The sequence below is a fragment of the Carassius auratus genome, chromosome 4, assembly GCF_003368295.1.
Source record: "Carassius auratus strain Wakin chromosome 4, ASM336829v1, whole genome shotgun sequence".
Classification (NCBI taxonomy): Eukaryota; Metazoa; Chordata; class Actinopteri; order Cypriniformes; family Cyprinidae; genus Carassius; species Carassius auratus.
The window spans coordinates 11,605,845-11,619,366 of record NC_039246.1 but is presented as its reverse complement, the minus strand read 5'-3'; the positions used below and the strand labels follow the sequence as shown (position 1 = coordinate 11,619,366).

The 13,522-nt window shown below is 35.7% G+C and overlaps 1 protein-coding gene across 3 annotated transcripts in view; it reads left to right on the top strand.

Annotated features, from left to right (window-relative positions):
- Positions 1-13,522, top strand: part of LOC113058562 (dedicator of cytokinesis protein 4-like) — an 82,485-nt gene that overhangs the window by 28,941 nt on the left and 40,022 nt on the right. For all 3 annotated transcript variants that reach the window (XM_026226583.1, XM_026226567.1, XM_026226575.1), the window contains exons 3-11: positions 2,297-2,337; positions 2,539-2,594; positions 3,349-3,445; positions 3,707-3,855; positions 4,806-4,890; positions 8,640-8,791; positions 12,270-12,351; positions 12,434-12,494; positions 12,603-12,735. In XM_026226583.1, the coding sequence (XP_026082368.1) occupies positions 2,297-2,337; positions 2,539-2,594; positions 3,349-3,445; positions 3,707-3,855; positions 4,806-4,890; positions 8,640-8,791; positions 12,270-12,351; positions 12,434-12,494; positions 12,603-12,735 (856 nt within the window). The remainder of the gene's footprint in view (positions 1-2,296; positions 2,338-2,538; positions 2,595-3,348; positions 3,446-3,706; positions 3,856-4,805; positions 4,891-8,639; positions 8,792-12,269; positions 12,352-12,433; positions 12,495-12,602; positions 12,736-13,522) is intronic.

Genomic DNA, 13,522 nt, shown 5'->3' with positions numbered 1-13,522 from the left:
AGCAGGACTTCCTTTTTCATTCAGCTTTACCAGGAAGTCCATGCAGGTTGAACAAATTCATTCATTCAAAAAGGGCTGCAACAATTTTGATATGCAACTAATCTAATGATTATTAGAACTATTCGTCAGCTATTCAGGCAAATTTACTTACAGGGTTAACATTAAATGTATTTAAAACATATGTTAATGGAAATAAAGCTGAAAAAAGTAAACTAAATGAAAATTAGGAATTTTTATTACCATGGACTCTGTAGAAGCACTAAAACTAGAAATAAAATGACTGATGAAATAAAATGATAACTGTATATCTCAAAAACAATGGACTGAAAACTAAAAATGTATTAAATCCTGAGTAGACAGAAGCACAAACCCAAATTGAAATTACTACAATTATCAAAAATTAATTTTAAGTGAGGGCTGAAAATATTAAAGATAAAAGCAATTTTCAGAATGTCAATATAAATGTTAATTATTTGTAATATATAAATAATATAGATATTAATATTAATCTATGATATATAAATAATACTAATTTAACACTGCAGTGAAAACATCTTTACTGACCTTCAATGAATTATAGTAAAAATGTACACACACACACACACACACACACATTGTATTAATTTAATGCATCCTTGCTAATTAAAAGTATTAATTCTTTTAATTTCTTTCTAAATAATAATAATAATAATAATAATAATAACTCATTCATTCATTCATACTGACCCCAAACTTAACTGGTCGTGTATATGTTACAAAGGCTTTCTATTTCAGATAAATGTTATTAATTAATAAGTATTAATAAGTTCAAATGTTTATTAAATGTTTACTGATCAATAAATCTGCATATTTGAATGATTTCTAAAGCACAGAAAACCATTATTAAAAAAATAAAATAAATCACTATTACTGTTTTTGCTGTATTTTGGATCAAATAAATGCAGCCTTGGCGAGCAGAAGAGACTTCTTTGAAAAAATTTTTTTTAATCCTACTGATCTGAAACTTCTGAATGGTAGTGTGTATATATGTGAGAGGGTTTGTGGATTAGCAAGAAACCAACTATGACCAGTCAGAACTGAACCTCGATCTGATCTAAGAGGGTCTTTGCTTGATTTGAGAAACTGCTGACACAGAGACACCTGCACCACCGCTCATTCTTTAAGTAAGGGGGAGGATTTGAAACCGGTCTTTTTTTGTGACCCGCACTCAACTCCTTCATTTCCTGTTTCCACCCTTTGAAGACACACTCCTTTGTTCTCTTGGTGCACACGCTTCCTGTTTTTTGAGTAAGAGAGCTGGTTTCGGGTTGGAGAACACTAGAAATGTTGTGAAGGAGAACACAAATCTTAACAGTAGATATGAAACTACATAATGATTAGTTCCTGACTGACTGCAGGTGATAATCGTCATGTTTCTGTATTCAGCTGCTGTTATTACACCATTTACCGTCCAGAGGCCCCCTGTTTTTCACACCTTCAAAGTCTGCTTCTCGGCTTTTTGTCAGGAAGCGCAGATTGTGGGTTGGTTCGCAGTGGGCAGAAGGTTTTATCAGTGCTGGAGATGTTCACATCTGTTGAGTCAAAGTGCAGAGTCAAAGTGATCCTGAGGTTTAAAATATCTTGTTGGTAAAAGCATTGCTTCGTCTCAGTGGTGGGTCGAACGAGACCAAGTTTGGTTAGTTGGCCAATGTGTTAGGATAGAGTTGGTGTCAGTTGAGTAAATATCAAAATAAGCCACCATGTTCCTACAGTAAGGTGTTTAACAAGCATTTGCATTTATTAAAACTTGGTGAAATAAATGCTGCAGTCACCGTTTTATTACTCTAGATGCTATATTTAGTGTTGCGTGGTTGGATGTTTTTTAGTAGAAAGAAGCATTTTTAATATTCATTAACTTGACACACGTCTCGAGTTCTGTCCGATTTATCGTACTTGAAAGGATTTTCAAAAGCGAAAATTCTGTCATTTACTCACCCTAAAGTTGACGGAAGCCATTGACTTCCATAGTATGTTTTCTCATACTGTGAAAATCAATGGCTACAGTCAACTGTTTGGTTATCAATATTGTTTTTGTGTTCAACATAGAAAAGAAACTGATACAGGTTTGTAACTAATTGAGTAAATGATGACAGAATTTTCATTTTTGGGTGAACTGTCTCTTTAAGGACATTTTCAACATTACTTGCTGTGTTTTGTTCGATAACATCCTATGAAAAGTACCTTTATGATGAGGCTCAGTCAGGAAACATTTGGCTGATATTAAAGATGAGAGTGACAGAAATGATTTGTGTTTCAGGTTGGTACAGAGGATTTGTCCTCAAGAACCCGAATGCCAAGGTAAGTCTTTTATCAGTCATGTCTGTGTCGGATGCTATCTTCAGTTTCTGAAATATCACAGCTATACCGTCAGCCGAAACGCATGGATCAAAGACAATATCATGCTTTATTTCTGTCTGTTTGCTCCCTTGATTTTCAGTAGGCGTATTCATTTTTTATTTTGGTTTGTTTATCTGTTTCTCTATCTTTCTTTCTTATTAGGGCATTTTCCCATGCAGCTACATCCATCTGAAGAATGCTTATATCAAGAATAAAGGGTGAGTTGAAGGAAAGGAGATCAAAGACGAAGTAATTTAGTATTTAGCTTGGTCCTTGTGTTGTTTTAGTATTTACTGGAGTAAACCCCCCCATGGAGACATTGAACTGGAGTTTGGTGAAATCAGTAATGTTTGTGTAATCACAGATATCTGGCATCTATTTGTAAAGTGCAAACATGCACATTTTACACAACTGTTTAATATTGTTACTCCAATATTATATGCAATATTAATATTGATTTTTTTTTTTTTTGCATTAACTCATTAAAAGTTGCTGATCAGATACAATATGGTTAAACTTAAAAACATTTTTAGTTATTACTTTTTACAAAGCAAACAATTGACCCCGAATGCAAAGATCATATACAGATATTGAATGCATTATGAGGTTAAAAACATAACAAAAATTGTGGCAAAACTTTACATTCCACTTAATCAATAAAAACACCCAGCCTTGATTCATACATACTGCATCTGGCCACATAATTGTTTTAGCTGCTTCGATACAATAGAATTGGATTTTCTGAAACCATATTATGACATTTCGTTGGTGCACAGACATCAGTTGTGAGACTCCTGTGCCTGAACATAATGCTAAATGAATGTATCGACGGTGAACAGAAGGAAAGCGCCAGCGCTCCACTGTACATCTGCTTTCTCCTTTGATTAACGAAGTGTACAGCATCTGTGGCAGAAGCAGATGAGGTGTATCTCATATCTGTTGTGCTGTGTGCCGCCCACATTTGACTCACAGGCAGTTCGAGATGGTGGTGCCGACCGAAGACTCTGTCATTACAGAAATGACGTCCACACTGAGGGACTGGGGAGCCATGTGGAAGCAGCTCTTTGTGGTAAATACTGTTAAGGCAAACATAGCAGTCCGCCCACCGCCAGACGCTGGCTTCGTGAACTCTGGGTGCACAGACGCTTTCGGGCGGAATATATTTATGTATTTTATTTAAGCTGTTGTTGTGGGTGGGGGAATGTTATTGAAATATTTTTTACACCAGATCATTATATTTGTGTGTTACAACAATATAAACCCCTTATCAAAACTGTATGGTCTTATGTATTTCACATTTATCTTTCCAATCTTTTGTTTATCCCCATAGAAAAATGAAGGAGATCTGTTTCACAGACTGTGGCATGTGATGAATGAGATTTTGGACCTCAGGCGGCAGGTTTTGGTGGGTCACCTGACCCATGACCGCATGAGGGACGTCAAACAGCACATCACGGCACGTCTGGACTGGGGCAACGAGTGAGTACGGTATCAAGGTTAATCACAAAACACCTGTCACAAACATGGTCAGGTCAAAAACATAAGTGAACCATTAAGAGAGAGAGATGTAAATATTGCTTTTGCATTTATTTTTGTGACGGTTAAATGTATTTGCATTCAGAATCATTTTACCGTAATTCAACAGAACTTATAAATGTTGTTACTGTAACAACAATTGAACTAAATACAGCAAAAGGAGCAATTTATATATATATTTGTTATGACTTAAAATTGTCTTTATTAATGTATATTTAAATGTCTTTTATTCTTCTGATGCAAAAGGGAATTTTAGTCTTCAGTGTCATCTGATTCTTCAGAAATCATTCTAATATGGTTCTCAAGACACATTTCTTATTATTACCAATGCTGAAAACAGTTGTGCTACTATTTTTGTTAAAATATACTTTACTATACTTTTTTTTAATGAATACAAAATATAATAAAAAGTTTAAAAAGAGCAGTTTTTTTCTAATAAGAACGATTTATGTAAACAAATGTATTTCTATATATTATATATTTTTTGTAAAAAATTGTTTAAATAGAAGAAAATTAATTAATTTCAATGATTATAATCTAATGGTAATTTCCGCAGAGAATATTGCAAATTACATAAATACTAACTCATGTAAAATACGAACATATGGGCCTAAATGTTAAATTTTTTTTTGTGAAATATAAATTCTTATTTAATTATTGTAATTTTGGGGAGCCTAATAAGATCTTGGTCTTTTGTTTGGTTTATAATTCTGCAGTTTTTCGTTCGGTATCCCTGTCCACAACGAAAACTCAAAATCCAGCTTTACACAACAGTTTATTAAAAACCAGAATCTTACGGATTGGTTTTGATTGTGTGCCTATATGTAACGTTTTCACTTGTTGGACATGTGGGACACTGACTGGTGATACTGTGTTATTTCCACCTTTCACAGGCAGCTGGGTTTGGACCTGGTACCCAGGAGGGAGTTCAGCATGGTGGACCCTGATGAAATCAGCATCACCGAGCTCTACCGTCTGGTGCGTCTGTTTTCCTGCCTGCACACAACAACCGCATTCCTCAGTCTATCAAAGATCTCTCTTTATCCCCGATTTAGCCACTTAATCGCATTCTGTTAAACGCAAGAGGCCTGTGATGAAAGCCTCACGCGCTCCCATCAGCTCGAGTAACAGGCCCCATGGGGGAAATGACAGTAATTCTGAACCGCACAGACAAGATACGCCGCAGAAAATTACAGCCGTCATGGATGTGAAAGCCTGCTCGCCGGTTGGAGGGTTGTTGACAGCGGGGAATCTCTACTGTGATATAATTGAGTTATGAGGAGCATTACCTCAGCTAAACGTGACCGGAGGTGTCCCAGTACTGTGTAATGTAATGTAATAGCCCTCCACTGGCGGCCAGACTCCATTACTGCACCCTGTCTCTGTGGTTTATGTGCCGCTTTTTGCCATCAGCTGAATATGCGATGAAACGCGAGTTGAATGTTTGCAACCTGCTTATTGCTAACGGCCCAAAAAATCATTTGAGCTCAAAAGTTATGACAGCTTTATCTTGTTTAAACTTAGAACTGGCGTTTATGATGAATGGCTGTCGAAGTTCTTGGCAGTTGTTATTGATTTATTTGGGTTATTTTGTGCTATGATGGTCTAGTTTAGCTGGGGTTGAATAGCAGGCGTTTGGTGTGTGTTTAGACTGAGCTCATTACCGGTGACACATACCCAGAGAGCTGTGATGAATAGTGTGGGAGTGAATCAGGTCACACAGTCGCACCACACACACTTTAATTAGTGCTGAGGATTCAGACGGCAACACAGAAGAGTGTGTGTGTGAAAGAAACCGTGAGATTGAGAGTGGGAGAACATGGCAATAACTATAAATGCACAGTAAATCAGACTATCTATCTATTTTTTTGTCTGATTTCGTCCATTTTGGAACCAGATAGCATTAATGATTTCTTGTTGGTTTGGTTTGGCTTGGTTGATTATTCATGATAATTATTACCCCCCACACACACATTATCAGAGCACAGGTGGTCTTTGTTTAGAGTTCTTGATGTGAAAGTAAGCGGTTTAGAGTCCAGAGCCTTCCGTGATCTGACCCGGCCTGCCAAACAAGGAATAAAGTCTTTATTGAAATTCCAGTGCTTAATCTTTTTTAGCCTATTCATTCCCATTAAAACTCTGTTATTTGAGCTTCTGTTAACGTCATTACTCACAGTACTGCTCTCTTTGATTGAGTTACCTTTTCTTCTTTTATTAATGTACTTGTTTTTACTCGTACAATACCTTACAGTAAGTTAAAATCTAATTTGTGGATGCACTTAAAGTAGTTACCCTTTATTATTCATGTAAATGTAAATATTTGTTTTACACTCATTATATATATTTGTTTATAAAAAATTATATTCATAAAATATAAAATATTCATAATCATTACTTTTGCCGGTTCTTTGTGACAGCTTTTAGGTGCGCTATTGGCAGGGCCACCCTTACATGTTAGCCTACATGAACGCGTGAACTGAGCACAGAGATGTTTAGTTCTCTGTTGTCAAGAAAAGTCATGATCGCTTCCAAAGGCAGCATTTGTTACAAAGAGACTTTCACTGATGCACTACTTAAAAAAGCCAAATCTGCAACCTTTAACAAGTTAAACAATGCGAAAGTTTAAACACTTTGCATGGAAAATTATTTTAAAAAATGTTGTTTGTTTTTAGCAAACTGATTTTGATATTGATAACTGCTGGTTTTGCACATTTATTTAATGTTTTGATTTATTTATTTAGAAAGAATGTCCTCAGTTTACTTTTATTTCTGAAAGATTTTCAGGTGGAAGAAGTTTCCATGGGCTATGCCTCCAGTACAAAATGTCCGGAGTGATTGCAGAAATTGTATAACATTTATGGTCTACTTGTATATGTAATGGAGTAACTAATAAATCTTAATTGGTGAAAGGATATTATGTGTATAATATGTATTATAGTGTTAGGTATCTCACAGATGTGTGTGCAACGGTGGAGCATACATTGGCGGTGGGCTGTAAGGTTCACTCGTGTGTGTGTGTGTGGGGGGGGGGGTTGCAGTACTCATAAAATTTCTTCAAGGTTGGCAGGTATGTTTATGCATTTAAAACCTATTAAAATAGCTTTTTCTAAAAATTCCTTTGTAAATTCCTCCTTTTCTGTTTTGCTGGGGGTTGTGGGTAATACCAACAACACTGACGTACCGTTTTTAACATATCTTGGGACTCATTAACCCTAATGACTGTGTATTTACTTGAGTAATTGCTTGCAAAACTTCCAATGCTTCCAATTCCAATGCTATCTGCGAAATACTTAAAGGGGGGGTGAAATGCTATTTCATGCATACTGAGTTTTTTACACCGTTAAAGAGTTGGATTCCCATGCTAAACATGGACAAAGTTTCAAAAATTAAGTTGTACGTTTGAAGGAGTATTTTTGTTCCCAAAATACTCCTTCCGGTTTGTCACAAGTTTCGGAAAGTTTTTTTCGAGTATGGCTCTGTGTGACGTTAGATTACAGAGCATCAACGGAGTTGTGCAAGTGTTTTTGTTTGTTCCCTGCATTTCGAAGATGCTTGTTTTACAAACAAGGCCCAGTTTGACGACGGATTTGCACATCGTTTATTTCTTAGGGATGATGCAATCCCAACGAAAAAGGGTCACGATCGTGTGTTGGAACCGCAGGCGGTGAGTAAAACTGCTTCAAATATCTCTGCCTCCTTGTTAGTGCGTCCGCCTCCTGTGCCGGAGACCCGGGTTCGAGCCCCGCTCGGAGCGAGTCGTTGCTGCTGCTGCTCTCGTTCAGTTTCAGCCTCTGGATCTGATTCTGGTTCATAAATAAAGGGCTGAATCTGACTGTAAGACATGGTTTGTTTTGGATGATGGTTTTTCAGCGCAAAAGCCTACTGGCGCTCGTGATTCTTTAGCTCCGCCCACACGTCACGCCTCCAGCCGGTCGTGTTTTTCCGGGAAAAATCGGTACAGACTATCTTTCACTTATGAATATAATAAAACTAAAGACTTTTTGGAGTTATGAAGGATGCAGTACTACTCTATAGGTACTCAAGATTAACAGGATATTGAGTGAAAACGAGCATTTCACCCCCCCTTTAAAGGTCACATGCCATTTTTTTAGTTTAATTGGTTACTATCATAATAACTTTATCGTAATAAGTATGATAATAAATGAAAGTGTTCATTAGTGTTTGTCTCTGTGGTCTTCATGAATACACACAGAGCATATGCACTTCCTGTTGGCCTTTTTTATGTTTCACGTCACGTCTGTTCACACCTGAGTGTCCTAACACAGAGATGTGTGATCAGAGTGTGGTGCGCTTCAACGAATCTAAACATCCAATAGATGATGCTCCCCTGTGAGAAGTGTGTTTGTTACACAACAACGGTGTGAATGTGCACTTAAAATAAGCATGTGTGCAGTGATGTGCATTTGACATTGCACTCTGTGGTGTCATTGCAAAGAAAGGAGCATATTAACTGAAACAAATTAGATTTGGCTGGCTGTAAAGGAGTCGTGCTGTGAACATGGAGATGCTAGAATTCAGTGGAAAATTCTGTGCATTTCTGAAGATGTTATGCAGAGCTTTTCCTGCTTTTCTTGGTGTTAAAAAAGAGAAACACTTTGCAAAGTTAGATCTTTACATGCATTGTGTCACTGGGTTATTTTTATGTCTTGCTTTGTTGAAAAATGGATGCATCACTTGCAATGATCTGTATGTGTTTGGATTGATAGATGGAGAATCGACACAGAAAGAAGGAAACTCCGACTCCTGTCAGCACACATCACCTGTTTGTCCATCTGAAGAGTCTGATGAGCTCAAACCTGGGTGAAGAGCTGGAGGTCTTCTTCTTCATCTATGATAGTCGAGAGAACAAACCGCTCAGGTGAGCGTCTAACCAATCATTTATACATGTTTATAAATGCAGGAAAAATTTAGATTTACATTCTGTCGATTTACATTGTTCAAATGTTTGGGGTCTGTACGGTTTTTTGTTTTTTATGTTTTATGTTTTTGAAAGACGATTCTTATTCTCACCAAGGCTGCATTAATTTGATCAAAAATAGAATTATTTTTAACAGTTTAAATAACTGTTATACATATGAATATATTTATTTTTAAATGTATGTATTTATTTCTGTAATGCAAAGCAGAAATTTCAGCATCAGTGCATGATTTGATGCTCAAGAAACTTTTCTTTCAATTGACAACACTAAAGGATTCTTTAATGAATAGAAAGTTAAAAGAACAGCATTTTTAATGGAAGCCTGTTTCCGCTACAGAATAAAAATTAAAAAGGTAATTGAGACTTTTGCCCACTTCTGACTTTTTCTTACAAAGGTTATTTTTTTTCTTGCAATTCTGAGTTAGTAATTAACCATTCTGAGAAAAAAAAATATAGAATTGCAAAATTTCTTGATTTTTTCATCCTGCCGTGGATTAAAAAGATAAAAAGGGAATTATGACTTTTTATCCCACAATTCTGACTTTTTTCCTGCAGTTGCGAGTTTATATCTCACAGTTTGGACTTTTCAGCATCTCTGCATTATTATCTCACTTCTTCTCAATTCTATAAACTTTATAAAAACTGTCTGAATTGTGGGATAAAAACCTGCCATTATAGATTATTTATAAATTTTTAATCCCGTGGCCTAAACAAGCTTCCATAGCGATATAATAATGAAAAGTCTATTTGTATCCAGGATGTGCTCGTCAATCATAACCTCATTACGTGTCCTTCCTCCTGTGTTTGTTCCTGGCCGCTACCAGACAGATGAAAAACAAATAAACAGTTTTCATCAGGGAAACACACCTGCAGTGGAGGCTGTGTGTGTGTGTACCTGTTTGTCTCATCTAATGGTTAATTACAGACTGTAACCGTCTCCGCAGCTGCTCGCTGGCGTTTGTCACATTGTCTCAGTGTTTTCCCTTTGTCCCTCTGTTCATTGATTGAGTTTTTTTCCCCTCAGTCCCTGTCGTAGTCTGGAAGGAGAATATTAATGTGGCTCTGATCCATCACCGATCTTCCTACCTGCTTAGTTGGCTGGTTTCCAGTTAATTATTCATCTTTTTTGTTTCTATATGGAATGGAAGCTCCTGTTTTTTCAGCCTCTGCCAGACTGGCCTGCGGCTTCGAATCTGCTCAATGTCCATCCTGACAGCTCCTGTGGATTTAATCACACTGCTGCCCGGATTCCCCAGAACCACTAGGGCTGCATCCCAATTTGAATATTTTACACTAAATGCATTTAATGTGCAGTTACAGACAATACTGCACATTTGTGACAATAGTACATACTTCTGAGTATGGAATGAACATCTACTTTTATGCATTTAACATTAATATTTGAAAATACCATGTTGTTGCATACTAGTATTACTTTAGTTTATTTATTAGTTTATTTTGATTTCTAATCGCCTGTAATTTAGTAATTTAGCAGCAGAGTGAATTTAATATTAACTTTTTAATATTAAAAATAATATTATTCTATTATTATGCTAATGTATTGTGTACATTTTTATTACTGTTTATAATAGTAATTTCTAATAAAAGTACATTTGTGTCATATAATATTAATTTATAATTGTATATACTATTTTATTATTATTATTATTATTATTATTATTCATAATTGTTTATTTGTATAATACATTTAACTTTTATTTTATTTGCATCTTAATATATTCATTTATTATTTTTATGTAAAATGTAATTATTATTTATAAGTTTGTAAAAATAAAAAGGGGTTTCTTACTTACAAACCAATGTTAAATACTTATTTATTTTTATTTAATTAAATTTTAACTATAATTTATAATAAGTATATTTGTATCATATTATATTCATGTATTATTTTATATACTTCTTATATAAATGTTTTACAATTAGAATTGTTTTCTAAATCACAAACTAAAAGTTGAATTCTATTTTTTTTTTTTTTTTTTTTTATGTAGATGTAGTGATCCTGCAGTGTTTCTCTGGCTGGAGTGATTCAGTATCAGTGCTGGTGTTAGGCAGCTCATGTTACCAGTTTCGTCCAGCAGCGCACGGACAGCGAGAGCTGTTTCCATGGATGCTGTTTATATTCATTTTTCTTTAGACAGTCTGAGTGCTGCAACTAAAAGCCCCTTGTGTCAGTGTGTGAAGTGTGTGTGTGTGAAAGCATCTATCTGTGTTTCACTTCATTTCTGCCACAGGATGTGTACAAAGTGCTGATTGACAGCCTTCTGGGTAACAGCTCCCCCTCTGTTCCCACGAGAGCGTTTTGTGGCACGGTTAAACTATCCACTCAGACATACAGGGATCACTTTTCCGGCCGTGTCCATTTCTCCAGATTTATCCGGAGGGAGACGGGGGCTCGTATGGAGTCCCATTTGAACTTGTTGTGTTACAATCACTGGCACCAAGGGAGGAAATATCAAATTCTGGGATGAGAGGGAAAGAAAGCCGCCCGTCTGTGTGTTATGGAAATGTTGGCGTGATGTCTGCCGATAGCAGTATCCCAGTTTCCACAGACGCCTCTTCAGAAAGCCATCGCAGCCCTGCAGCTGCGTGTCAAAGGCCAAAACAGTCTTTGTGCTCCTGCCTCTGGTGATGGGACGCCGGGATCGCAACAATACACAGTTAATTACATGCTGTGTGTGTGAAGTCCGTGCATGAATGTGTGTGTATTACTGAGCCGATTGAACGCACAAGTTTTGTTCGATTTCTGTTGCCAGCTATTGTTCCTGCTCCTCTTTTTATCATGGAGCTGTGAAAGTCATGTAACTGGATTATGAGTTAGGAGGGCAAAGCACACGAGTGTCTGTCCCATTATTCTCTTGAATTGACAGCTCGTTTCATTAATTGTTTTGTTTTAGTGGATTGTTGTGTGTGTGTGTGTTTTATTTGATGATTTGAATTGATTGTGATTTTTTTGATTGTGAATTAATTTATGATTATACCATAATATTATCCAATATACATATTATGACCATGCTACATGTACAAAAGAATTGTATTACTATGATTATTATCCCAAATTTATTTTTGTGTTAATATAATTGTGTTAATGTTCTAAAGTATTTTATTTTATTTTGTGGTTTGTCACTTGTTTGTTTTAATGACATGCTTTAAAAATTCTTAGTTTCTTGACCGTTATGATAAACCGTTTTATGTATGAGATTTTGCTGGGTAAATATTTGATTAGACAAAGTGAATTTAACAGCGTTGAGTTCGCTGTGCCAAAAATGATACATGCAATATTTAGTTCTCACAGACTTTAAAAATGCTTTAGCTTGAGAGCTCTGTGTTTTTAAACAGCAGAATAAACTCATTGTATAAACTGAAAGCATTTCTCTTGTTCTCTCTCTTTGTTTTACAGTGAAAGGTTCTTTGTTAAACTCAATAAAAACGGTCTGCCCAAGTTCCCCGAGAAGACTGAAAGACAATGCACACTTTTTGTGGTGAGTGTTGAGCTGAAGTCGGTGGCAGAGTAATCATGCCGAGTAATCTGTGCTGATTCACTGTCGCTGATGTTTTATTCAGGATCTGGGCAGCGGTGACCTGAGGAAAGACGTGTATATTGTGGTACACATCATTAGGATTGGTAAACGCCCATATTTGTCCACTGAATAATTACTGATGCCAAAGAGCCTGCAGGCGTGTGATGAGCACTGATTGTTGTGTGTGTGTGTGTGTGTGTGTGTGTGTGTAGGGAGGATGGGTGCAGGAGAGAAGAAGAACACGAGTAATGTGCAGTACAGACGTCCGTTCGGCTGTGCTGTGGTCAGCATCGCTGATCTTCTCACTGCTGACTCCAAAGATGACCACCTGCTGAAGCTCTATGCGTGAGTGACCCCCCAACACCCACACACACACACACACACACACACACAACAAACCACAGAACACCTCAGGACTGTGAACTCATGACTTCCTGGCATCAGACTTACCCTTTCCCCTGATTGGTCAGAATGGATGGTGTTCATGTTCAGTAATCATCTTAAAAAAATTGTGATGTCCAGAAAAAAAATTACATTTGCCATGAAAATAATTTTAGATTATGAAAATGCGTGATACACCTAAATATTTAAAGATGTGAAAAAATAAAAATAATGTACTGAGCAAATCATAAATTTTATTTATGATTAAATAACTGTCAGCCAATGATTTTATTCAAAAAGCTTAAGGATTTGTTTAGGAAATTATTAACATGAAAACTTTGAGGGTTTGGATATAGAAAATTATATGTGCAGTTTTCTTTATACATAAAATGTATCTCCTTTTAAATATGGCTAAATTTTTTTTTCTTTTGTAAAAAGTTTAAACCAGTTTGTGCCATAAAAACAGTATTTGATAAAAAAAAAAAAAAAAACATGGCATGAAACACAAATAAATAAATAAATAAATAAATGTTTAAAAAGTAAAAAATTATAATGATAAAAATTTGAAAATATAAATATTATAATTCCAAAAAGAGACATTTCTAAAATAATTTAATACAGATGAATTCTATTTTTATTTAATAAAGATAATCAGCCAAAAACGTTATTCAGAAAACTTTCTAAAGATTTTATTTATTAATTTGTCAATGGGAAAACTTTTTCTAATCTTTTTTTTTTTTTTTTTTTTTTA